General features: G+C 30.8%; 12 protein-coding genes across 12 annotated transcripts; 4 read left to right on the forward strand and 8 right to left on the reverse strand.

Moving 5' to 3' along the window:
• Positions 1 to 101: 101 nt before the first annotated feature.
• Positions 102 to 6728, reverse strand: FG386_002480 (U5 small nuclear ribonucleoprotein 200kDA helicase; the record flags this gene model as incomplete). Its single annotated transcript, XM_067341842.1, has 1 exon — positions 102 to 6728. One exon carries the CDS (start codon positions 6726 to 6728, stop codon positions 102 to 104), a length of 6627 nt encoding a protein of 2208 aa, XP_067197950.1.
• Positions 6729 to 8872: 2144 nt separating this feature from the next.
• Positions 8873 to 9961, reverse strand: FG386_002481 (uncharacterized protein; the record flags this gene model as incomplete). The annotated part of the gene is made up of 1 exon (XM_067341843.1): positions 8873 to 9961. One exon carries the CDS (start codon positions 9959 to 9961, stop codon positions 8873 to 8875), a length of 1089 nt encoding a protein of 362 aa, XP_067197951.1.
• A 438-nt stretch (positions 9962 to 10399) lies between these two features.
• On the reverse strand, positions 10400 to 11440 carry FG386_002482 (uncharacterized protein; the record flags this gene model as incomplete). The annotated part of the gene is made up of 1 exon (XM_067341844.1): positions 10400 to 11440. The coding sequence occupies one exon, from the start codon at positions 11438 to 11440 to the stop codon at positions 10400 to 10402; it is 1041 nt and encodes a 346-aa protein (XP_067197952.1).
• A 369-nt stretch (positions 11441 to 11809) lies between these two features.
• Positions 11810 to 12508, reverse strand: FG386_002483 (uncharacterized protein; the record flags this gene model as incomplete). The annotated part of the gene is made up of 1 exon (XM_067341845.1): positions 11810 to 12508. One exon carries the CDS (start codon positions 12506 to 12508, stop codon positions 11810 to 11812), a length of 699 nt encoding a protein of 232 aa, XP_067197953.1.
• Positions 12509 to 13141: 633 nt separating this feature from the next.
• On the forward strand, positions 13142 to 13716 carry FG386_002484 (uncharacterized protein; the record flags this gene model as incomplete). Its single annotated transcript, XM_067341846.1, has 3 exons — positions 13142 to 13178; positions 13291 to 13501; positions 13575 to 13716. The coding sequence occupies 3 exons, from the start codon at positions 13142 to 13144 to the stop codon at positions 13714 to 13716; spliced, it is 390 nt and encodes a 129-aa protein (XP_067197954.1).
• A 548-nt stretch (positions 13717 to 14264) lies between these two features.
• FG386_002485 (pleckstrin homology (PH) domain containing protein) lies at positions 14265 to 17666 on the reverse strand (the record flags this gene model as incomplete). Its single annotated transcript, XM_067341847.1, has 1 exon — positions 14265 to 17666. One exon carries the CDS (start codon positions 17664 to 17666, stop codon positions 14265 to 14267), a length of 3402 nt encoding a protein of 1133 aa, XP_067197955.1.
• Positions 17667 to 18599: 933 nt separating this feature from the next.
• Positions 18600 to 19190, reverse strand: FG386_002486 (uncharacterized protein; the record flags this gene model as incomplete). Its single annotated transcript, XM_067341848.1, has 1 exon — positions 18600 to 19190. The coding sequence occupies one exon, from the start codon at positions 19188 to 19190 to the stop codon at positions 18600 to 18602; it is 591 nt and encodes a 196-aa protein (XP_067197956.1).
• Positions 19191 to 19889: 699 nt separating this feature from the next.
• Positions 19890 to 20780, forward strand: FG386_002487 (uncharacterized protein; the record flags this gene model as incomplete). Its single annotated transcript, XM_067341849.1, has 1 exon — positions 19890 to 20780. The coding sequence occupies one exon, from the start codon at positions 19890 to 19892 to the stop codon at positions 20778 to 20780; it is 891 nt and encodes a 296-aa protein (XP_067197957.1).
• Positions 20781 to 21461: 681 nt separating this feature from the next.
• Positions 21462 to 21863, forward strand: FG386_002489 (uncharacterized protein; the record flags this gene model as incomplete). Its single annotated transcript, XM_067341851.1, has 2 exons — positions 21462 to 21464; positions 21657 to 21863. 2 exons carry the CDS (start codon positions 21462 to 21464, stop codon positions 21861 to 21863), a joined length of 210 nt encoding a protein of 69 aa, XP_067197959.1.
• Positions 21864 to 22288: 425 nt separating this feature from the next.
• On the reverse strand, positions 22289 to 23560 carry FG386_002490 (WD-40 repeat protein; the record flags this gene model as incomplete). Its single annotated transcript, XM_067341852.1, has 1 exon — positions 22289 to 23560. One exon carries the CDS (start codon positions 23558 to 23560, stop codon positions 22289 to 22291), a length of 1272 nt encoding a protein of 423 aa, XP_067197960.1.
• A 665-nt stretch (positions 23561 to 24225) lies between these two features.
• Positions 24226 to 25260, forward strand: FG386_002491 (biotin-acetyl-CoA carboxylase ligase; the record flags this gene model as incomplete). Its single annotated transcript, XM_067341853.1, has 1 exon — positions 24226 to 25260. The coding sequence occupies one exon, from the start codon at positions 24226 to 24228 to the stop codon at positions 25258 to 25260; it is 1035 nt and encodes a 344-aa protein (XP_067197961.1).
• Positions 25261 to 25415: 155 nt separating this feature from the next.
• Positions 25416 to 26299, reverse strand: FG386_002492 (uncharacterized protein; the record flags this gene model as incomplete). The annotated part of the gene is made up of 2 exons (XM_067341854.1): positions 25416 to 25951; positions 26083 to 26299. The coding sequence occupies 2 exons, from the start codon at positions 26297 to 26299 to the stop codon at positions 25416 to 25418; spliced, it is 753 nt and encodes a 250-aa protein (XP_067197962.1).
• Between the last annotated feature and the right edge of the window lie 463 nt (positions 26300 to 26762).

The following is a 26762-nucleotide window of genomic DNA, read 5'->3' on the forward strand; positions in this document are numbered from 1 at the left end:
AGAATAAGGGCTACTGCATATATTAGAGATTTTCATTTTGGTGTCTAAATATGTAAATAGAATATGTTTATTATTGTTCAAACACTTGTTCTTGTTTAATACTACAAAAAACAAGATACGTTTACTCCAACATATTTTTCTGATACAATAGACGCCTTAAATTTGCAGAATTTATAATCAAGGTTTTTTATATTTATTGTGGTTTCGAAGCTCATTGCTTTAAAATTCGGTAAATCACCAAGACTATTGAGTTTAAACTTGTTTTTGCTTAATTTATCAGAGTATATAATTGTATCTGTGTTTACCTCCTCCAATACAATCCATTGATTGTTAAACCATTTAGAGGGAAATACTTTTTCAGTATTTAAAGTAAATGCGTAAATGCTTACAACCAGCATATTAAAGGCGTTCACATATTGCTCACTGAATTTTGCAAAAATATTAAATAAAGGAACTCCTTTAATGAAGTTTATAGTTTTATCAAACAACTCGCTGTTTAAACCATCAAATAAGTGTTTTTTAATAATAAATTCTTTTGTAATCCTAACCTTTTGAATAAATTCATAAATGGAGTCTATATCTTTGTTTAATATGCTATTTTTAATGCATTCATACCCAGGTAATTGGTAAAAAGGCGTAACGAACGGATTTAATTTCTGTTCCAGAAATTCAAGTACCAATATTGTTGAATTGAAAGCAGATGCAGAACAATGGTTCCCAAATTTGTTCAAGTATATAAAAGAGTGAAGTATTCTTGGTGCCTGCTCAATTATTAAGTTAATATCATTAACAAAGTCAACTATAGGAACAGGGATTGATAACAAGTAGCATTGAAGAAGAATAAAAACCTTTTGGTGAGGACTTGACATTTGTTCACAAGGAAGCTTACCAAATGGACATTTATTTAACATCTTACTACATATAATGTCTTCGTTGTGTCTTACGGGATGCTGTTCAAATTCCACAGATAGAGAGAGGATGGCCAGTACTTCTACCCAAGAGACCCTAGATACCACTCTATTTCCGTTTTCATTTTTTATCTCTCTTTTTTTCTTTAGAAAATCATTCATTTTAGACACAGTAGAACATTTAACGTAAAAAAATGACGCTATCTGACCTATAACTGTTGGGTTTAAACACAAAGGCAACCCGAATTCGGATTTGTATTCGTGTTCTGATTTGAATTTGAATTCTAATTTAGACTTTTCCAGTTTTCTGTTTAACTCAATGTACGCACTTTTGTCGTAATTTGTTTGTTTTTCTGTTTCTCTAAGCTCAAAATCGCTTTTTGAGAATTCGTTTAACCTAAACCTTGACTTGGAGTACAAAGTACTCCATCTTCTTTCAGCACGTGGGAACAGACAGGAAGAAGAGTTGTTTAAAGACGTGACAAACTCCTTGCATTCCCTTTCCGCAACCGAGACAACTACACATCCAAGTTCAACTAAAGTCTCAACAACCTCCTTAATAAGTTTCTCCAAAATGGAAACAATTGTTTGGTTTGTAAAGGAAGAGGAATTTATTATGTTCTCGTCCTGAAATATATTAGGATTGTAGTAGGCAGGATTTGATATGACTCTTCTCAAATAAAAGGAGTTTGAAAGAAGACAAAGAGCGTCAATCATGGTTAATACCGAATGAGAGGCCACTTCGGCATTCATTATTTCAACTAGGGTGCAAGCATTGTAGCAAGATTCCAAAGGAAGAGAATCGTACAAAAATCTTTTGTAAAACTGCTTTTTTGAATCCAAAGTTAATATACAGGCAGTGCATATTGAGTCAAATTGCGGTCTTCCAGCTCTTCCAATCATTTGCAAAACGTCTGTAACTGGATAATCAATATACTGGGAAAGTCTACCGTCATAGTACTCAGTTCCCTTAATAATTGAAAGATGAGCAGGAAAATTTACTCCCCAGGCGAGTGTTGAAGTCGCAACCACTATTTGAATCTCGCCACTCAAAAATAGGTTCTCGACGATTTCCCTGTCAGAGTCAACTAGTCCGGCGTGGTGAATTCCAATACCATACTCTAATGTGTTTCTAAGTGATTTGTCATTAACCGATCTTATTTTTCTTTTATAATCCTCAATATCAAACCCGTTATTGTAGTTTGTGTTATTTAAAAATTTATATGGATCACCGTCGCAAAAACATAAACGAGACAGAGATAATGCTGTCTCTCTTGTTTGTCTTCGAGATGCCACAAATATAATAACAGGCTTTTTTGGAGAATACTGAAGTATTTTGTTGTATATTGGTTTGTTCATAGTACTCATTCTGGGACAGTAGTTTTTCTCTTGAAAACCAGATATGTACACAGTGCAGGGAACCGGTCTTATTGATGGCGAAAAGTTATAGTAACCAGAAGGTCCCACCTCCAACCAAGAAGAAAGCTCTTTTGAATTCAAAAGTGGTGTGGAGAGCGAGATTGTTCTTATTGAATTGTTTTTGTCATTTTTTGAAATAAATTTTGATATGTATTTAATTTTACATATTAATGCTTCCATTACATGCCCTCTTTGATCTTGTCCTATTAAATGAACTTCGTCAAATATGACCAGTTTTACTTCTCTAACGAAGTGCCTTGAATCGGAGAACCACCTTCTGGTAACGCTTTCCCACTTTTCTGGAGTGGTTACGATTAAAAATGCGTCAGTCAGTTCACCCAAAGAATGCTTTGAATTTCCAGTAAGCAAAACTACTTTTAATTGAAACATTTCCATAAATACCTTTTTCCACTCGGTAAATCTTTCCTTCGCTAGAGATTTCAGGGGAGCTATATAGACTACTTTAGGAATTCTAATTTCTGAAGGCGATACAGCTTTATATGTTAAAAAAGAGTCCAGATGTTTGTTTATTATTTTAAAAATGGCAATTTCAGCAATCATTGTCTTTCCAGAACCTGTAGGAGCACCTAAAAACACATTCTCGTTTGTGTGAAACAAAACGTGAAAGAGCTGAGATTGTATTGGGTTTAAATAATATACACCCTTTTTTCTATAGTAATTCTCAATATTGCTGTTCATTAGTGATGAAACTGGTATTGGAGTTACCTTCAACAGTTTAGTTACATCTGGGACATACGACAAACTTAGAGAATTGTTGTCCTTAGAAACTGGGTTTTCAAAAGTAAGAAAGTCCTCTTTTACTCTATTTGCTGCAGAAAAGGCCTCTAGTGAAGAACGGAGATTTACCTCAGAGGAGTATTCCAGACCTACCCATTTGTCTGAAACCAAGTTTATATTTAAATAATAAGGAATGTCCTCGTCTGGAATCGGAATCAGCTCTGATATAAACATTACTTTGTTGATGTTGTTCCTGGTTACTTGAATTACTTGTGAGTAAAGCAATGCTCCATTGTTTGGATTTGATACCCATATGTAAAATCTTTCCTTATCACCATTCCATTTTTCAGTCCATTTCCAATTTGGGAAAAGCTTAACCCCAAGTTTTCCGACTTTATTGGTAATTGGGGACAAAAACGCCTCCTTAAATGAGATGTAAGGAACGTAACTAATATGATCAAATATCTTAGACGCGTCAGAGTACACAATTCCTTTTAATTCAACAAAAGATAAATCCTTAGTTAAGTCCCAAGTTGAATAGTATTTTTCCAATTTGACAACCGAATTTAGTTTAAGGGAACCTCTGAAAACATGATTATTATTATTGTGACTCTCGCCTGGATAAAACGTTTTATTTAGACAATTGTGGTAAACAAAGTGTCTGAGCATTGAGTGTGTGTAAAAAATCCTATATTCAAGCATTTTGGACCACTCTAGTATTCTATGTATTCTCTCCGAAATTCCAAAGCCCATTAGCTGTATTAACTCAAATATATATCTGAGTATTCTAATTCCGTTTTGCGATATATATATTCTGTCCATTATTAATGTAGGTGTTTTGATATCTACTCTTAATGCGTATGTTATTAGCAAAATTGCAATTTTTGTACTTGTTTTATCCAAATTAATATCCTTGTTTTTTGATATTACAGCAGATAATAAAGGATCTCTAGAAAGTTCCTCCAATTCATTCACTTCTTCCTCTCTAACGCTCATCCCGGAAAATTCACTGGCCTCACCTATCATTTCTAATATATCAAAGTCGCTTTTCAGTTTATTATTTCTAAATTCGCTCTCGTCAACCTCATTGCTCTCTTCGAGTCTTTTCCTGAACATGTTTGCCGTGTTGAAATCTATGTAGTATTTAGACGCCAGTCTTCCGTAGTTTGTTGGACTTACATCGTCTTTCAAATCGTTGTATTTAATTAATCTTGATTGGTATAATTGAGACAGTGATGACCTAACGAGGGAAAAACTATAACTAATCAAGTTTTTATCTTTTTCAAGCTCATCTGCTGTAATTCCGTAGTTAATTGGAGATATTTTAGCCCTTGCCACTAAAAATGTATATTGTAACCACTTAAATGCTTCATTTACATTCAATATTGACCCTCTAGATATCTCAGAGTTCAGCAAATTACATAAATTTGAATCTTTTAGCAATTGAGACTCTATAGGAGACTGAATCATTAATCTTCTTAAGTAACTCCTTACTTTATTACTTGTTGTAATTAAATAAGCGGATCCCAATTTTTCGTATTGTGGTCTACCTGCTCTTCCAAATATTTGAAGTATGTCCAAAACTCCTAAGTCCTTAAATTGACCTTTTTTGTTATCATAAACATTTGTTCCCTTTATTATAACGTGCCTGGCCGGGAGGTTTACTCCCCAAGCAAGTGTTGCTGTTGAAACAAGTACTCTTATGTTCCCATTCATAAAAAGCGACTCTGATAGTTTTCGCTGATCCAACAGCAAGCCTGCATGGTGTATTCCCAGACCAACTTCGAGAAGCCTCCTTATTTCAGAATTGTGGCTCTCCTTCAGCATTCTCAAATAGTGTTTGAATGAACTGTCTGGTATTTCGTTTTTAATAAAACCACTATCACTGTTTGCTTTGGTGCTATGATTTGATTTGCACTTCGAAATGGAGTAGGAGTGAGATTCATTGTTCCTCAAGCAATTCAAACGACTTTCAATATATCTTGCTGTCAGTAGAGTATCATTTCTAGAGTGCACAAAAACTATTACCTGCTCGTTTTTCCTAATGCAGTCTGATACTATTTCAAACACTATATGATTGTACATTTCAGATAAACTGCAAATCGTCGATTCGTCCATTTTAAAGTTATCTACAGAGGTAAAATCCTCATTTTTATAGCAATAATTGGAGTTTAAATTTTTGTTTTTTAAGAATTTCTTGTGGTTTTTAACGTCTCTAGTTCCCTTCACCTTTTCCTCATCGCAATTATTCTTACTATTATTGTGTGCTTCTTCCCTAATAGACCTTGAATTATCTTGAACTTGTTTCTCGAACACACCTATTATTGTCTTTTCCAAAGGAGTGGGTCTAAAATACTCGTTGAAAAAGTAAGAATCGTCCTTGTTCACATTCAAAAAGGAAGAAAAATCCTCCCAATTAGGCAATGTCGCAGATAAGCCTATTATTCTTATCTTTTTTTGCGTTGTTCCCATATTGTATAATATTCTAGAGACTACCGCTTCCACTGAAGGTCCTCTATCATCTCCCAACATATGTATCTCATCTATTATTATGCATTCTAATATATCCAGTAAATTGTTATTTCCAGTATAATTATTAAATGAATTTGACCTTGTTAGTATATCAAATTTTTCAGGAACTGTTACTATTACATGATTACTATCTATCTGTTCCTTCGTTACTGATTCGTCAGATGTTATATCTATAACATTTATTTTCAGTTCTCTCAAGCTTTTTCTATATTTTTTAGATATCTCATAAACAAGTGATTTCATTGGTGCCAGGTAAACTATTTTAAATTTTTTGGGATCAGGTGGAGTAAAGGATTCAGGATTAAAGTTATCATCTGGACTTTCTTTTGACAATCGCTCAAGTCCATTCATGCCCATGTAGTAGTACAAAGATCTCAGTATAGCTAACAATGCTATGTTTGTTTTCCCTGATCCCGTTGGTGCTGAAACCAAAACATTTCTATTTGAAAGATACACGGATTCAAACACTCTTGACTGAACATAGTTAAAGTTTTTTATGCTCCCGAATGCCGACCTAAATATGCTATTTAGTGAAGCTACTGGTACCAATCTTGATTTAATCTCGTTATTTATTGAATCAGGCATTAAACTTGGAGACATGTAAACTTTTTCGTAGTTTATGTCTTTACTGTACTCAACTTTAGGACCACCCCTAGATCCGTTATTGTTATAGTTTCTTATTTCCTCCTCTATTTCAATGTTGTTCATCATAGAAGAAGCTAATCCCTCTGGTTTTTTTATATCAAATAAGCCATTCACAAATTCAAAAATATCTTCATTTAAAACTGGTCCACTCCCGAAGTAATCCTTCTTTAAACAAATGGACTCTTTTGATAAGTTATCCATATTCTCAAGTATAACACTCGTTAAGAAGGTACCCTCTTCTCCAAATAAATCTATTGAATCTGCAATAAAGTTATTCATTCCGCTCTCTAGTTCCTCAATAGGTCCAAACAACACCGTGAAAAACTCTCTTACTAAGTTTTTTGACATTTCTACACTTCTAGAGCCACTTACGTCATTGTCTGTCGAATTAGATAATTTTTTAGATATTCTAATCATTTCTTGAAATATAACATCAATGTGGGAATAAACACTCAAAACTACGTCATTGCACTCATTTTTACCCATTTTCTCCGCTAAAACCTCCAAGTTACGTATGTTATTTGCTTTTTAAAATAAGCAATATTATACCTTGTAGTATTGAGTATTTGAGCCGGTTTTATTTTAACAAAACAATGCTCAAGTGAAAATACCTGCCTTCTTTATTGTATTTTTTATTATAAAGAAATAAAGAACGGTATATTTGTTTTCCTCACCCCTTAATCATTGTTCAAAAACTAAATTACATATTTGTTATCTAAATTAAATATATTATTCTCTGCTATTTTGTGAAATTATTTCTTTATTCGAACCGCTCCTTGGTCCTTTTTAGCATACAAGCGAGAAAAACAACACTTGTCAGCACGAAATCATTAATTCAGTCAGGTGCGCGAGGAAGAGGTACAAAACAATACCTGCAAAGTATACCTGCACAAAATCAATATATTATAAAACAGAATCGCCTATTTCGAGGTTTAGTAGTGTGAGTTGTGGGTCGCTTGTGGTGTACCTAGCTTTTAGTTTACAAGTTTAACGTGCTATACTTCCTTGTATTAGAGATGCACTTTCCATTATGAAAGCTAACACTTCATTTCTTCAAAGTCAGCTCTTCATAATTCTAACTTGTCCATGTCGACTATTTATATTACTTATTCCCAATTTTGGTCAAAATTCAGTCTAATTTTACATATAATGGGCGGGAATTTCAGCAGTATGAATTTAGTGGTATTTTTTGGGTTGCGGCAAACAAAAGTAACCGTTTAGCGAGGTAAGAAAGAACATGTGTGCATGACAGAAAGGGCAAAATAGATGTTAACTATGATATTAGAAGGCGGGCATATCGCATGATTTTAAATACTTGTACATGCGATGAGCTAAAACTCTTATGTTGGGTTGTTGTGAACAGGTCCTTTATATACCGCAGACAAGCATTGTTACTTTCCAAAGTTGCTAGTACCTGCACAAATGAAGTTAATGTAGCAAATATAGTTTGGAGTGAATTTTTTAAAATCTCAAGAATAAGTTCCATAAAAATTAGTTTTTACTGTAACAGAGCAGATAAACTGTGACGACAATTTTGTTAAAGTACTATATATATTGTGTGCTAAAAACATTTTTTTTTTGAAATTTAGAAAGATTAACAAATTCCGGGAGAATGGATGTAAAAAAGAAAAATTTGAAATTTAAATGGTTGTATTTGATTTACGAGACATTATTTAATATTACAACTAAGAATTCGTTCTTTATCGGAACACCATAGATTTATCAGCATTTTTAGTCTAACTGTAAATTAGAGAACTTTTTGGTGAATGTGGAATTCGTGAGTAAAATATATCAGGTGTACTAAATTTGAGTAATAACAATAAATGTAAACAATAAAAGATGACCACTAATTCTTCTAGTGGCCGGAAGAGAACGTTAGACCACTGTAACATTCAATCTGGATAAAATCATAAAAACGATTTAATAAATTCAACAGGAAATTGAATATTTGAAACAGGAGTATTTAAAACACAAGTTGTGAGGATGCCTAATTTGGGGAGGTTTCTTGAAAATTGGACACCTAATTTTTAATAATTATGATATTTAGGCTTGTATATACTGGTAAGCCAAATTGTACAACCAATTTCCTTAGAGACCGTCACATTAGACGTTTTTATAAGCATTACTTTTTACATTCACACTGAAGAGAGCTATATTTAATCTGCATACATTGAAGGATTTATGTGAAAAACACGTATTTAAATTCAACTTTGTGTATATAATATTCAAACACATTCTAAATACGGAATTCCCGCGGTTTTATATTTGTTTGCATTTACCAGGGAGCGAATATTGAGATTTAAAAACATACTACAATCGTAAAACAAATGTTTTATTTTAATGCATAAGAAGAACCGACATTAATGTTTCAATGGTTCTTTTAGTGCAAAAAATCCCATAAACGCTGACTTAGATTTGGAATTTGTGACACAAACTCCGTGTTGTAATACAGGGAGTGTCATTAAATTAATTAATGTAAGTAAGAACGGATCACTGCATATCTTAACGCGAATTATTTTATTTACATAAAAAAGAAAAGTCAAGTAAAAGCTTTCTAGGACAAAAACTAAATTAGACGGTATTTGTATTCAGTTATAAATAAAAGTATATTGTCTATTCTATTTTTGGTGTTATTCAGGAAAATCTATTTCATTTTGAAAAACTGAGTGATTTATTTTAACCTTGTTTTCAGGATTTTCGTTATTGCTATCATTAGTGTTATATTCTTCACTACCACATTCGTTTTCACCATCAGTTTCGGCTTGGCCTTCCTCATTGATTTCAGATTCGTCTTGTCCGCAATTCAAACGTTCAGAATCTCTAATATATAAAGCTTCGTCAGGAAGCTCATCATCATCCAAAAATACATCTTGATCAAATTCGTATGTGTCTCCACAAGCAGCATCTTCATCATCGACGAATAGAGATGGATCATAAACAAACAAATCACGACCAGACATTTGTTGCTTGCCTAATCTTGCGGCCTCTGCCTTGGCCTTCTCCTCCTCCTCTTTCTCCTTCTTTTTCTTCCACTCCATAAAGGTTTCAAAAGTGACGGGGGTTCCGGGACCAGGTAGTTCAAGTCTTTCTCTTTCAATTCTCTCCTCCAGTGTTTCTTCCTCATCCCCTAAATTAAGATCGTTGTCACTTTCAATTTCCTTAATTACATAACCTTTAGGTAGACAGTGACGATATTTACATGCATCTCCTCCTTCAGGACACACCCAAAACCAACCATATTGCTTCTTCTCAACTGCCGATAAAAAGTGTTTACATATAATATCAGTGCTAAATACTGCTGGTTCAGTGTTTATCGGTGCTGCTTTTTTAGAACTTGAGTTATGCTTCTGATCGCGTTGATCTATATATAAGTCTATTTTTTGCTCAGCCTTAATTGTTGTTGGATCAACCCTTTTCGCATCCTCTGTAGACACTTTCTTTATGTTTTCCGTACCCTTAAATAGTGCTGCCAACAAGGCTTGTTGTTGAGCTTGTTTTTTCTTCTCCTCTTTGGCCTGAGCTGCTCTCAACTCCTGATTAGCCTGACCGCCTTTTGAATTGTTTATTTGGGATGTAACCGACTTTATGTACTTCTGTACACTCTTACTTTTATTCTTATTTTTTAAACCAAAGGTCTTGTCTTCAATAATTTTTTGTTTTTGCCTTTCTAGTGCCTTTTGTTGACATCTTTCCTGCTTGCTCTGATTTTTAGGTGGCATTTTTCAATCCTATTCCATACATCCCTATTTTAAATAACAGTAATAATATTAATAATAATGATTATTATTATTAATGTTATCTAGTATTTTAACCGTCGCCCTAGTCGTTTTATTTACTCAGAATACCATATTTTAATTGGTCGCGTTCCCGCTCTTTTTCTTTTTAAAAGCACTAAGGAGTTACGGTCTCAGACCGAGAAGAAATGAAGGGAAGATCGAATTTATCAGAACAGACAAATACCGGGAATGTGAGATGAAGTCTGTGTGTGCATACACTTTAAATTTATTTTGTTCTTAAAGTAGGAATTAGAACTTGATGACTTGTGCAAAATTAAAAATTCATTCGCGAAACTAATACACTAACACATAAATAAAGATGTGACTTATATGAGAAGCCACACCTTTGTGAAAAGCAGTATGAATAGTTTTGGAAATTATTTATTGATTTAAGAGCTTATTTAGATTGTACCTAAGGTACTTATTATAGTTTCTTAAAATAGATATCCCACATATATGCCTTACAATTTCGACAATAACAGCTTTTTCTGGCTTTTCCAAATTAACAGGGTATAGTTTTCTCCTGTTATGATAATAAGTGTCGTTTTCAGGACCCCATATTAATTCTGTAAACAAGTCGTATATCTCATGCTTCATTATGTTAGATCCACTATATCTGGAAGAGAAAAAGCACGCCCAGGATACAACAGGAAGGGACAAATCTGCGGTTTTATTGTCAGAGTTTAGATCTTTAAGAGAGTTTTCTGCACAGTATGCATGTTTAAAGTGTGATTTTACGAAGTTTACAGCCATTTTTTTAATGTCAGCCACTTTCGTTGAACATATCGCGTCCAGTGGCAGTAATCTACTTATGAATCTGGATGACAATAAATTACTATGAGCAATGTATGGAAAACCACATTCATAATTGTCTTTTTTGGAACAGCTATTTTTTTTTTCTTTATTCATTGAAATTCTTGCATCACAACCTGAGTTTGAATTACTGGTTTTAACATGGGCATCATGGACCTTTTCCATTAATTTCTCAATCATCAAAGAAGGTACGTCCTTTTTGTCATTAAATTTGATTATTGAAAGGCACGTGGAAATGTTACCTATGAGCTCAAATCTACCTGCCTCTTTTGATACGGCACGCGACTCAAGCTCAATTTGTTCTGCTATACTTAAATTTTTATTGTTTTTCAGCTCTATATCGTTATTGTTGCTAAAATTATCAATATTTCCAGTAGGCTCCAGACCTTCATGCTCTGACTTACAACCAGTATTTGCAGCTGAACTTAAACAGTCGTTTTCGTTAAATAAATCGCTCGTCAATATTTCTACCATTTCTCTGTAGGCTGTCATACAACGACTATCTACAGTGACAGACATTAAAACACCCTTCTCAAGATACCTTAAATCTAACGCCCCTGATTTACGCTTATTGTCGTTTTTAACATAATACTTCCTTTTTTTAGACATACTTAAATTTATAACCACCAACCAAAATAATCTCCATAAAGACTATATTCAACTCCTTTGAGTTAAAAACACAATACTTGAATAAATCCAAATAACGTAGGTATGTCAGTCTAGATAAATATATACAAATTCATACACATAATATTTGTCGGACATAATTAAATTCATATAAGACACATTTGGCGGTAAGATGTATTTTTATACATGAAATAACGTAAATTACACATAATAATACAAAAAAATGATAGCCAATGAATGACCAATTTAAAAAGTCTTCACCAATTAGGTAAATAAACAACCATTATTTTGATTTTATTCATTTGTTTAACTCTGTTATTACAATTGTTAATATGATTACTTGCTTTCGGTTTATATAGCAGTGCCCCTTTCTAAGTTTTGTTTTATTTCCTCGGTATACTCACCAAAAGCTCTGTCTAGCTTAGTGTTATATTTTTTGTTTTCTCTACTAATGTGATAAACATCACCATCATGGTTGTCCAGTGAATCGAATAAGGGTTTCCTCCTCTGATGCCTCAAATACTCTTTTATTAGAGCATTCTTGTCTTCTTCAGCAGGAACATGTGAAGTTCTGAGCTTTTCAAATTCAGCAGGGTTTCTGCTTAAAGCTGTCATTTGCTCATTATATTTGTCTCTGTCAAATTTAATAAGTTTTCTCATTCCAGTAACAACACCTTCTCTTCTAGAGTTATTATTTCTGTTAAAGTTACCAAGGTCTTTCATCTCCTCGTACTTTGAATTCCGTTTTTGGATTCTCCACAGTTCAACGTCACCATATTTGTCGAATGAGACCTTTTTTAAACTTTTAACTCCCTTAACAATTCTTAGAACAGAATTTTCTATCATTTCTTCCTTGGATAATTTGTACGACTCATCTAAGTCCTTTAACCTCTCATTTCTAAATATTTTCATATTTAATATCATTGCAGACTGTATTTTTCTACTTAACTCAAAAACCTTCTTGCTGTAGAAATCGTCTTTCGTGACTCTATCCTGTAAAACAAACTTAAGAGAAGACCTTAAGCACTCGCTTTCCAATTCGTTCGCCATTTTTATTTTTCATACACAGAACTTTCTCCAGTTTCTAAAAAAAGTGCTTTCTCAAACTTGGATCAAAGTAAAATCACACTTAATTTAAATCATTAAAATGAAGCAGAATATACTTTGTTATCCACTGATTCCTGCTGTTTTTTTATTAATAACCCGGAGTTCCGTTGCTTTTCCCCCTTTTACTTGTATAACGTTAGTTTTTATCATTGAAGAATCTGATGTTTGGCGCCTATTAAGCAATTTATTTATTTAATAATATCTTCATACTTAGTAAACATACAAACAATTTTAGATACACACATATTAAATAGTAATGTTTTATCCATATAGTACTTATCGCCTCCCCGTTCACTCTCTTTTCATCCTTCGCTACCTACTATAGTTTGCTATAAAATGTGAATTTTAATGTATTAACCATTACGCGGTAAAGTATCGCTTTTACCTATGTTTTTCAATAGTATTCGCTCTCAATGAACTAGTGGATGTTGGTAAGAACTGCTAAAAAGGTGGTTAATTACTTTTTTTTCATGTTTGGAATATAAGTTGCATATTTATTCTGTTGCTCTTCGGCATATTGATTAATTAAGAAAAAACAGTTTTAGACGTAAAGAGTTAAACACCTGACACGACTAAATGGAGGAAGAAGAGACGGTTTTTGCAGTTCCAGTGGGTAAGTTAAACTTTAAAGGGGGAATAGGTTTTGTTTACAACTTACTATAATTAATTTTAAAACCTTTCATCAATATTGTTTCTGCTTTGAAATTTTTACTTTGTATAAATAGGAACAAAGAAAGTAGTACAAATTAAAGATCCAAAAACAAATAGTGTAACTACAAAAGAAAATTATGTTTTGAGATTAAGATCGTGCTTGTCTTGCAAAATTATTTTAAGTGATCAGCAGTTTTTTGAGAGTGGTTGTCCAAACTGTACTCATTTGGCTATGGAATATGATCGCCAGAAGGTAAATTCTTCCACAACAATGTCCTTTAAAGGGTACGTTTTAATATATTAAAAGTTATTTATCGTTACTTTTCTTGACATTTATTTAAATTTGAATTTATTTTAGAATGATTACTATTCTAAAGCCGAATCAATCATGGGTTGCTAGATATAATCGTCTTAATAATTTTACTCCTGGTTGTTATGCAGTTTCTGTGACAGGAGATTTAATTTCTGATGATGAAGGTAACTACAATGACGACTATTAGGTTCTTCCATTTGAAACTATAGTAACAAAATACATATATGCGTTTTTAAGTAGTTAAATAAAATCAAAATTTACTATGAACTTTGTTTTGTATCTCCCTACTTTCGTTAATGGATCAACGGTATTCTTTTATAGCTATAGGCTGAGTTATAATTTAATATTTCATTTGAGTGTATAAAATACCTTTAAGTGACCTTTTAATATTGAATATATGATGTAGAGAAAAGTTAAGTAAAGAGGATCGTAAAGGTCGTGCGAGTCAACGCTATTTGGAGTAAAGATGTAATTAATTGAACATTAAGTTTAAAAGCATTCAGTTTATGTTCTGAGAAAACTAACACACAATTTTAATTTATATCAAAATAAATTGTAATAGGTAACTGAAAAAAACAAAAATTAAAAAATGGCATGTGTGGATCTCAAACGTGATTTAAAGGACAATCCTGTAAAAAGACAGAAAAATCAAATAATTTTATACATAAATTTAATTAATATAAATTAGACTTAGTAAAATTTTAAATATAAGTGTGTTCATAAAGAAAGACCATTTTACTGATTATTATCATTTAATTCAGATATAATGCTTCTGACATTGTGAATCTTTTCAACCCATTTGTCTCTCGTTTCGGAAGATTCAGAGTTGAGAATAAGTGATGAAGGAACACTGTTTTTAGTGAAGTCAAGTGCAAAGCAAGGAATAATTTCATTTTCAGTACTTGTAGATAAATTGAAAACGCGTATTTGTCTAACAAGTCTAACAGGAATATTTTCACATGGGGTTTCGTCATTTGGATGATGACACCAAGTTAGAATCCCGTCAGATCTTAACACAAAAAATCGTTCTTGCCAAAGCCTATTCTCATTTATACCTTCTCTTTGATCCGGTGAATTTGATATATTTTTATTTTTTGATAATAGTGGATTTTTAAGAGCTAGAGGTGGATTAATGCAAATTCCAAGAAAACCAAAGTGATATGTTGGTCTTGATATAAGTATACTTGTATTTCTATGTGGTAAAAGCATGAATGACGTTTTATTTATAATAGCAAGTACAAGCGAATACTGGTTATCAGAATTAAATAATCCAATCAAGTTGTCTGGCTCTGTAATTATAGATGGAGTTTCACCATAGGCAGCAATAATATTCTGAAACGCACTTTCTCTTGCAGGAGAAAGATTATTTGATTTTTTATTGCTCTGATGATGGTGATTATGATCATTATTATTATTATTATTGTTATTTGAACCCATAAATCCAAACCAAAACGAATTGGTTTTCTCTATTTTATTCTCAACAAAAGTGTTTAACTCATCACTTGTTTCATTAAATACGTGAGATAATAATATTTCAGGCGGTGTTGTTACTGTTCTGTATGCAGTGGTAAACTCTCTAATGAATTCACTCCTGCGATTTAATTCAATAAGAATGTCATCCCATCCGTCAACTTTGAGAATAAGCAGAACATTAGAGTTTTTAGGAACAATAATTTCTTCAACTTCAGTGATTGGTGACGACTGCAACAACTTAAGGGGGGAATATTGAAATAAAGCAAATCTTTCTGATGTTAAAACAAGTATTTGTCTAAATAAATTTGTTGGACAGTCAAGTGGTGGCGGAAAACAAGATTTTTCAAGTCCTCTTGCAGTATAGTTTATTATTATATCACTCCAAATTCCTTTCTTCTTTTCATTTAGTGTTAAACACATTTCATCTAAACGGTCATAATTATCCTCCATTGCAGCGTGATCACCATTTTTTCCTTTGTATATGTTTGATATAGTCTTGTTGTTGTTCTTAAATCCAAGAATACTCCAAATAGAGGATTCGTTTGAATTAGGATAAGAGTTCTCAAACTCAGGTGTTGAGAATACACAAAAATCGTCTCTACATGATAAATTGGGCTCATCTCCACTTATCCACATTGAAAGAATAACTTTGTTATCTATATCCTCTGTTTCTAAAAGTTGACAACTTAGGGATCTATTGGTTTTCGGAGTCCCTGAAATGAATATGCTACTACTTTTGTCATTTACTATTTTTAATGGATTTCTGCTTGTGCTATCACTGAGACCATCGTTGTACTGATCGTACTCATCAATAGTGTATTTTGTCAGTTCTGGCTCATCTTGAACTATTTCAGGCAATTGACCAGATGAATTTTTAATCATTAACTTTGTACGTCTTCTTATAAGTACTTCTTGAAGCTCAGGATTTGATGTTAAATGTAAAAGTGTATTTCTTCTATGATCTTGTATTTGCGTGTCACTTCCTAATGACAAAAACATTTCTGTGAGTAATAAATTGTTGTTTAATACAGAAAATGTGAGTGGAATAAAACCAGAATTTGAAATTTTGTTTACTACATTTGTTTTATCCTCAAGATCTAATTGTTCAAGAAGCAGCTGTATAACTTCTATTTTATTAGAATGACTTAGTAAATGTGTTATTGTCCAACCAAATCCAAAATTAAATTTAAATAGTGGCAAAATGTAGTTTTTTACTGAAGTTCCATTATTATTATTATTACTACAGTTGTTTCCACAAAAATTACTGTCTTCACTCCTAACTTCATCTTGATCTTGAATATCCAACTTAATTGGTTCGTTTCTTGTACTGTTAATAGAAATGAATAAATCATTAATTTGGGTCAGTATATATTCAAAATCACTTTCCGATGTAGATTTAAGAACCAAATATAGTATTTTCTCGATAAAAGTATATTGATCTAGGTTTATATCAACTCTATTTATATCAAAGTTAATAATAGAGTAATAGTAATAATCTGAAAAGATCTTAAACAAACTAAACATATTATTAGTTGACTTTTTTTCATATTCAATCAGCAAAATGTTTATCAGTTTCATTATGTAACTGTATTCATACAAAATTTGATTATTTATAAGGTCTTTTTCAACATTTAAACTGTTAGAAACTGAAATAGGGTCTAAAAAAGACTGATTTAGGTAGTACTTAATGCCATTTTCATATGAATTAAAAGTATTAATATCGCACTTATCTTCACTTTTATCTTGTTTTTCCTTGGTAATTATGTGATTCTCAACTATTTTATTAATAATATTTTCGCTGAACAACAGTAACTCGGTGTAATTCTTGTCACAAAAATCCCCATTGTCTTTGTTTTTAAATTCAGAGTTAATAAAAAGCTTTGTCTCCTCAGAAAGCTTGATTGAGCTAACAACATCATTCACTGTCTCAATATCTATAAGTTTATCCTCATGAATAGAATGATTGCCGTCGTTTTTCTGGTTATTTATTCTTGAAGTTGAATATAATATAGAAATTATTCCAACTAGGTCTAAACAATCGCGTTTTAGAATTCTAAATTCATTCTCCAGAGTATCTATTCTAGACTCATATTCAGATATTTTACTTTTATTATCTTGAATAATTAAATCACTGCTATTTTTTTCTTTTGTGCTATTATTAATTATTTCGTTTTTTTCTGATTCTAATTCTTGGTATCTTTCACTTAGTGATGATAATTCATTACTCTTTTCAACAAGACCTTCCTCTAATTGCGAAATCTGTAGTCTTAAATTGGCTATTTCTTTATACAAAGACTCCTTATCCGTAAGTAAATTTTCAACTGTTTGGGGAGAAGGAGATGAACTCATAGCATTTTGTTTTTGCTTAAGATTACTTATACTTTGTTGCTCTAACTCTGCTATCTTGTCGTTAAGTATTCCTATCTCATCATTAAGCGTTTTAATACAATTTTTAAGCTTTGTGCATTCTGACCCGTCTTGTTTAATACGTTCCTTAAGCGATTTTATTTCCTCGTTTTTGCTTTTCTCAAGCTCATACATCTCATTCAAAGCTTCATCCCTGGATTTTACCAGCTTTTCGAGCCTGTTTATCTTCTGTTCAAGCAGTTTTATTTGCTCAGAATGCTCGGTACACGAAATACCTATCTCATCTTCGCCTTTCATTTCCGTTATTTACTATAATCTTAACTAACCTCAGCATATATAAAAGTAAAAAGTACAATTTAATCTGATTGTCTTAGAAAAACCTTGTGTAGGTGTACTCTGATAGTTGCAATATCACCTTTTGCGATTTATTTAAATAAAAACTAATATTATAAAGGAAAAAATGCACTATTTTAGTCCCAGAGTGAAAATAAAGCAGACAATTTATTCAACCTCAGAAAATTTGCGAAATAGTGTAGTTTATTTCTACATATACAACCATTATCACAATCAAATTTTAATATTTATCAAACAGCTTTTGTAATGGCCTGAACGGATGCAATAACCTTAGGCGGGAATGTGTGCAATGTTATTTATAAGAAAGGCAGAAGTATGTAATACCGGCATGCAACAAAAAAAGATAAACTTATAAATGTATATCTATAGACTTTATATAAGTAATGTGGTTAATTTATTTAGTTTTGATTACCTGGGAGTAGTTTTTACTTGAGTGATATTCATGTGTTTTCTGAATCTGGATCTGATAAATAGTTTGAATTCTTCTTTTTCACTTCTTCCTTATTTACTTTTTAAGAGTCAATTTATTGTTAATCAATAACCAGTAATTAGTGTAATTATAATGAATGAAACAAGAACAGTTCTTTTATGCACAAAGGGTGTGCATTATACAATATTTACATACAACTAAAGGCGCATAGTAATTGCGAGGCATTGTATTTTTGACTTAGTGATGCTTTTAAATGTTTAACTGTATAATTGGTCTTTATTTTTTTTAGGAAAAATAACAAAATATAAATTCTGTTAGTATTTGAGTGCAAGATAAGTGAATCCTTTGTTGGAGAGATAACATGTTGTAGTTAATTACCCATTTCCAATTTAGGCAAAAAGAAACACTCACGTTGTAATTACTTGGAATGAAAAGAGTGAAAATAGTCAAGAAAACCACAACTGAGAGATCGCCATATCTTTAATTTGAAAATTAACCGAATTAAACCATTTGGACACTTGATGGGGATGGGAATTGTCCAGACAGTAATTTGTAGATGCAACAGTTTCGTCCAATGGGAATCCGAACGCGATGTCAACATTTGACTTTTTGAGTATCCATCCTTGATTTTTTCCAAGTTTTGTACACTCTAGGGTGTAGAAAATAAATGAAGAAACTTTATTTGAATATATATGTTTGTCGTACTTATTTTTAATTTTAATGAAGACAAGGCCTTCTATTCCGATTGAAGGAGCGTTTACAACGATATAATCGGGTTCATTCGTGGGGGACTTTGTCATTACTTGAGTATTTGTGTTGTTTAAAGACCAGAATTTTGAGGATTCAACAAGAAAATATGCTTTTGAGGCCTTAATATTTGTTTCACTTGTTGAATTAACATCCACTAAAATTGCAAACTTTGAGTATTTAACTTTGTTGTTCAAATTAAAAATATTACTTATTGACAAACAAAAATTTAAATTAATCAGTAATGCACATAAAAGTGCAGTTTTAACCGCAAAACCAAGCATGTACATTTAAATTACACCAACTTATTTATTTGTTTAAAATGTATATATCTGCGAAGTAATGTCCAATCTAAATCATATATTAGATTCAATTCATTCTGATCACATAAAATTATTCTAATGTCCTAAATCGTGAACTTCAATTGAAAATAAAGGAGTGGGTTCAAGGTTTAAATAGGAAAAACACAGAGGTCTGGACATTAACAGTAGCAATAATGTAAAAATATAGCTTGATTGAACAAATTGAAAAATGTCCTGAAATAATCTATTTTTTGTTTAGTATAAAAAAGTTTTGCGAATGGTAATTCTAAAATCAGAATATATTGGTAAAACTTTGAATTAAATGTAAAAGACAACCGTAATTACATGAAACACATTTTAAATTTAGATAGTGAAAAAGTTCAGTTTTACAATGATAAATATTATTAAAAATAAATTATATATAATGGTTTAAATTTCTTCTGAAATGATTCTTTTAAAGTGTGTGTATATAAAATGGGGATCACAAAATTAAGAGGCTTTAAATGGTGTGTGCATAATATGGATTGAAAAAATGTACTTTAAATAATAAAGAATGTAACATATGAAAAAGGGATATTACTAGGTTATATAAACTAATAGGTAATTATAAATAATAGAGTTTACATTACTTGATTATTCAACAAGGTTGCCATAAAATAACTGTGAACAGCAAACTTATATTGAATAATGACAAGTTTATTTGGGGTTTCACCTGCATCAAGCAAGGCATTAGTCTCAATTTCAAAAATAAAAACACCAAGAATTGGTATTGACAATAGAAAATTGTTAATAAACAAAATAAACTTGTCAAAAATAAGCAATTTAAGTGACTTTAGTAACCATAACACTCCTTTGACATTGTCTTCCTTCCAAACCCCAATAAATGTAGGTAGAAATAAAGAACAAGGAAACAATACAAATACAGAATTTAGTATACCAAAGATAAGCAGTATAAATGCAAAGAACAGAAATTGTTTAACTAACACAAATGATTCATCTTCAAAATCAAATTTTTCACTTTCGTATTCCCACTTGGAGAGTCATAAAGGAGATGAAAAGGATAACATTGAATACAATGAGAAAATTGTTAACTTACTAGAAAAAAAAAAATCACAAATAAAAACAAATATAGAAACACTGACAATACAGTTGAAGAAAAATATCCGTCAGATTGACTATATAAACCTGAAAATAAAGGAATTAAAGAGTGAATTCAATAGTGAGGTTGAGAGCGAATGTACAAACAATAGTTCAACAACAGACTACTTTAAAAACTTCAATTCTGACTTTGACGTATTTAACCAGTTAAACAGCAATAAAGTATTTTGTAATATGAATACTAGTACTGATATAAGTACCTGTATTAATAGCCCTAATAACGAACTTTCTAACAGCAACGAGTTTTTTGAAGGAAATTTAAAAAATAATATTGCAATGACTTACAATTTACAAACACCAAAAATAAAAAATAATTTATACAATGTTATTGAGGGAAATAGCATTTTCATTAATGATAACGAGTGGGTTCTATTACCTGAATTTAAAGACATAGCATGCAGGTGCAACCTTAGTTTATAATAATATTAAGTAATACATTTATCTGTTCATGTAAAATAAATAACTCTACAAACCTTATATCTGTGCTCCTATTTTCAGGCTTTATGCTCCATTAACAGCAATATACAAACTATAAGTGTAAGCAATGCTTGTTTCTCTATTTCTAACTCTAACTTTTTAATTTCATCTTAATTATGTATGTGCGTTATTCCATTGCATGCACTTAAGACAGTATTTATATTACTGTCACGCTACATTATAGTCTCCGTCTTGCCCGCCATTACTTCGAAGTTGTAGGCAGAAATAGGCGCCAACTGCTTCCTCTAGCTTGTATAAAATAAATATAGGTACAAGTGGTGCAAAGTTTGAGAACTAAAATGCAAGGCGGGGATGTAAGAAAGTGTTATAATATTAATACAAAAATAGTAGCAATATGTAATGTGAATGTCAAAGTTAAATAATAAATTAAATACTTTGGTATAATAATAATTATTATAAATTAAGCAGTAGTTTGGCGTCTTAAAAAAAGTCACGTCTAACAGTTATTATAATAAAAATGAATGTTGAATTAAGGTTGCCCCTTTTTTTTTTGGTACAAGGGAAGGGAAAATTCACTCTGTTGATTATTTCAACTCTAATTTTCTTAAATTCTGTGATTTTTTCGAAGAATTTTACATTCAGTGAAGATACATTAATTTAATAATGGTAAGTTTTTCAGACGGGGATGGTTATTTGTATACTTGAGTTATTGAATCTGATTCTGGTTGTAATGAAGGTGTCATTTATTTAAACATAAAATAAGAAGTAGGCGTGATTGTAGTTTTTAATATTTAAATTTGAGGAAGCGAATAACCATATTGTATTTAAATTTTCATATTCATTAACTCCGATTTTTAGGACTCTGCACCTAAATTAGCCAAGGTTGAGAAAGTTCTTGGACGTACAGGTTCTCGCGGCGGTGTTATTCAAGTTCGTGTACAATTTATGTCTGGCGAATCTGATCTAGCAGGAAGATCTTTAATTCGTAATGTCAGAGGCCCAGTTAGGGAGGGTGACATATTAGCACTATTGGAAACTGAAAGAGAGGCACGTCGTCTTAGATAATCATTTAAATAGTGTTTTTATGTAATTTATTCTTATTTAATCAATTAATTTGGGTAAATTCTAGTACTTTATTCACATAAATCATTATATAAATATATCTAGACATGTGACAACACTTTAACTTGAAATGAGATAGATAGGTAAATACGAGACAGCTACTAACTATATCTTCTTTTTAAGTTAGATTTTGACCAATTTTTGTAATTAATGTTATTAATTTAATAGGTTTTATAAACAACTTACTTTTGTGGCACTTAAAGTTATATAAAACTAAGTGCACCTTAATGTGATAAATTCACCTTGTATTTTGAGAAAGAGTGAAATCATGCGTGTTTAAGTTAAAAACTGGTAATTAAGTAAATTGGTGAAGGAAAAAAGAGAAATAAGTAAGGAGAAAATATAACCCTGCAACATAAATAGAGAAATTATTTAGTATTATTGCACCAAATAACACAAGAGGGATTAGGATAGCTTGAAGTAGTTAATAAGAGGTCATTATTTAAATAACTGGAATTATAGTTGTTTCTTGAAAAAACAGAAACTGAAGTTATAATTGAGTCTGTATTACTTGCATTACCAATAAAAGAACAACTATTTTTGACATTAATGTGTTTTTTCCCATTATAAATGGCATTTGCATTGAATACAATAGCGTCGCTGCTTCCAAATGGATTTACATTTAATTCAGAGTTAGTATCAGGGATTATTCTTGGAATTATATACGTATCATTATGTACTTCTGAAAATCCTGTATATTTTGGTATTAATATATTATTGTTTGAGCTGAAAGGGAGTTGGTTATCATCAAGTTTATCAATATTCCAGTTAACTATGTTGATTTTCTCTGTACTTTCATCTTTATTTATTCTCCAAACACATGATGATTTATTTCCAATGCAAAATAGATTGTAACTACCGTTAAAATCAATTTCCTTTGAAAATGTTGAATGTAACGTACATTCTGAACCATTAGGCCCAGAGAACGTTTTGAGTAATTTCAAATCATTTAATTTCCACATTCTTATCTTTCCATCAAAAGATGTTGAAGACAAAACCCCATTTAAACCGTTGTCATCTATATTTTTAAAACATGAATTTGGCGATATTTCAATACTAGTCAATGGCCCCTCATGTGCAAGGACATGTGTTACATATTCATTTTCCTTTCTTAAATCCCAACTTTTAATGTAACCATCATATCCACCTATGTATACATAATTATACTCCCAATTATACGGTATTGCAGTGCATGTACATGGTCCTTTACGTATTTCATTGAAGTTGGAGATACACAAGTCGTTTATTTTTACATTCTTACTATTTAAACCTATTCTCAAATCATATATATAACAATGTCCCGTTGAAAAACACACAATTAAATAGTTGCCATTTTCATCACTTCTTATGTCGTTCACTCCTATATCCATTTCATTTAACAACACGTGTGATGCTTTTCTCTTTATTTCATATAAATCTTTCTTTTCAAGAGACATTAATCTTTTTCCTGTTTCAGTCTCGTTTATAAATATCTCGCCTTTATCGGTACCACATGCTATTCCAAAACCGTTAAACACAAATGTTCCACGTACTATTGAATAGTCATTTTGACAATCTGTTCTTCCATAACTGTTATTGCAAATTTTTACTATTGGCTTCCATTTTGAATCAAAATGACTCAAAGTGTCAGTTTCAGTCATTTTGCCTAATTTCTATACTACTTGATTCACTTCGATGAATGAAGCAATACGATTAATTCGTTTATACTGTATTTTCAATTATTTATTCTCGCCTTTTTCTAACTTTACTAATAAGACATTTACCTTGAATAACTATATTTACCCACTTGCTTTTATTCCCAAAATTTAGAAGAATAAACTGAAGTAACTCCAATAATAAAACATAAAATAAAAATAAATACCTTATACTCACTATTTAACAGTTAAATACAGTACTTTTCTGTTTAAAGTACAAAAAAAACAATTTTATACTTGCTAATGATTGATTACAGTTCATCACTAATATTTTTGGCATGTATTCCCAAAGTGGCGCCAATATGTGAATTATTACATTTGTATAACATATGCTTGAGTAAATAGTTTACAAATAAAAAATTATAGAAATAGAAAAGGAAGTTGATATGTTTACTGGAATGTTTATAGTTTTGATGCACTAAAGAGTCGATTTTAGTTTAATTTTTAGTTGTCATTCACTTTATTAACCAATAACAAATATTGAGATTAAAGGCAATAAATCTCAATTCAAGATTGTTATTTAATAAATGACATATAGATTATCTGTATATAAGTTTGTTAAAAAAAGTACTTATTGTTTGCCTTCTTTTGTATTTTAAATCAAGAAAAATATGAGCGACAAATCATTTGAAATTCCTGATTTTGAATACAAACATAAAGAGCTTCCTCTCTATATATGTAAATTCAATAAAATAGGTTCTACCCAAACTTGGGCCTACGATAATATTGACAAGCTGGTGAGCGAAAATAAACTTTCACCGAATTTGTGTACATTAGTTACAGCACATCAAATGACATCTGGAATTGGTTCTGAGGACTCTAAAACAGGGTTGCCACGGAAATGGTACACATTAGAGGGGAAAAACCTGAATCTAACGTACATAGTTCTTAGGCCTTTAAATTACAGTGATAACTCCGAATTAAATTTGTCCATTAAAAACATAGGATTTTACATATTAAGTTTGTCGCTATTAGTATGTAAATTACTAGAGGAATTTGGAATTATGAACGCAAAAATAAAGTGGGTAAATGATATATTTGTAAACGATAAAAAAATAGGTGGTATTATTTGCAAGAAATTGGATAAAATCTATCATTTTAATGGTATTAAATACGAGCCTTTTGTAGTCGGAATAGGTGTAAATATATTGCATGAAGAAAACGAAATACCTATTCATGTTGAATGTCCTGCAACTTCATTATTACTAGAAAGTAAATTAGATAAATCCGAAATTGTTTTAGATAATATATCAGAAAGAATGCATTTTAATGTAATAAAATGCATTACTAAGCTTACTCAAAATAGTGATATTTTATGGTCAGATAAAAATGAATGGGGCCACATCATTAGTGAATCTGCAATAAGTTTTAACTATTTAAACAATTACAATGCTTCTGTTTCTTCGGACAGAAATAATTCCAATAATTTATCTTTCAAAAAATTAATTTTGGATGAAATAAATGAAAGAATTTTGTACAAAGGAAAAATAGTTAACATAATGGAAAATAAGTTATTAAATGAACGTAATTCCATGGGAATATTTCTTGGAATTGACGAAAATGGTTATGCCATCATTAAAACCATGGATGGAAATGATAATATGATCATAACGCATGGAAGAATTAAATGTTTGTCTACTATGTGAAAACCAATGGTAATTCAAGGATTGATGTTAACTCTTTGTCTTCCTCAATCTCAATTCCTTGAATTTGAGTTTTAGAGTACGGGCACTCTGATATTTATAAGGATTGTGTTGTTATAATAAGGTAGCATTTAAAATTATGTATGAAAATAATCAATTTATTTATTTATTATTACTTTAAACTTACCGTATTCAATTGTAAACCTTGATAGGTAGTTGTTACTACCGAATATTATATATGGCCAAATAGTGTCTCTTACGACCCTATTCCAAAAATGATATATAATTGCAATAATTCTGCAAAATTCTCTTGAGTCAGAATATGCTTTGAACCACATTTTATCAGAAACGCTTTCGGCTATTTGGGAAATTTCTTGTCTTATGTATTTCTCTTCAAATATTATCAGTGTATAAAGGTACGCTGTTGAGGTCATACTTTGGGTGTTTAATAACTCCTTAATTTCTTCACTTTCTTTAATCAATTCAGTTACTATTTCCTTAAAACAAAATATGCAGTCTAATGTTGGCCTTTTAACATATTCTGCTATTTTAATTCCATATCTAGCACATTTCTTTGAAACCTCCATATTCTTGTCGTGTATGGATAAATATTTTCTGCTATCAAAGTCTTTTAAACAAGCAAATAACCTTTTAAATTCTCTTAAAACTCTGTTTTTTTTAGCTATTTGCTCACCTATAATGTTGTTTTTTGTTAATTTTTAATAATAGTAATCAAAAAGTGTAAATATTAAAGTTTAACAGATTGATTTATGAAAATAGCGTAATGCACGCATTTTTTATAATTTAAATTATTCTTCAACTTACCTAAATGATTACACCTTCTTTCTTGTGGAACGGAAGATAAGTCATCATCACTATTGTCATTTTTAAGGTTATAGCTCCTACTGTTCCTTTTTAATAATTTTGGAATAGCTCCTGCAGCCTCTACCTTCATTAATGAAATATAATCCATTAATATATATGAACTCAAACAGAGCAAAATTGTGGAAGTTAATCCTGCAAGACTTAATTTGTATTTCATTTTTCTCAAGGATTGAAAAGTATTAAAAATATATATATATATATATATATATTCCGTCTATTAATCGGGTTTAATTAAAATATTAGTAAAATTGTTGATCTATCTATTTATTATTATATTGTTTCTTTAAAAAGCTATAATATATTAAGTTAACTAAAATGCGTAGCAATATAGTATCTTAAAGTAAAAACAACTGATAATTTTAAAATTATTAAAAAACTAATTTGTTCACTTGCTTATCCTTTAAAAAATATACTTAATTAAAATTATATTACGCCCTTATTGTTAATTTAATAGTTAAAGGTTTAGAACATAATTTATATGATCTTAAAAATTTTATATTGCCTAATTCTTATTAACTTATTTTGTTCAGAGTTCATTTAATTTAAAATTCTTTGACTACTTTTAAATCTCAAATTTCTTTCATAATAGCCATTACATCTTAGAACATGTCTATTTTAAC

This window comes from Cryptosporidium ryanae (assembly GCF_009792415.1).
Source record: "Cryptosporidium ryanae isolate 45019 chromosome Unknown contig_43, whole genome shotgun sequence".
Lineage (NCBI taxonomy): Eukaryota > Apicomplexa > Conoidasida > Eucoccidiorida > Cryptosporidiidae > Cryptosporidium > Cryptosporidium ryanae.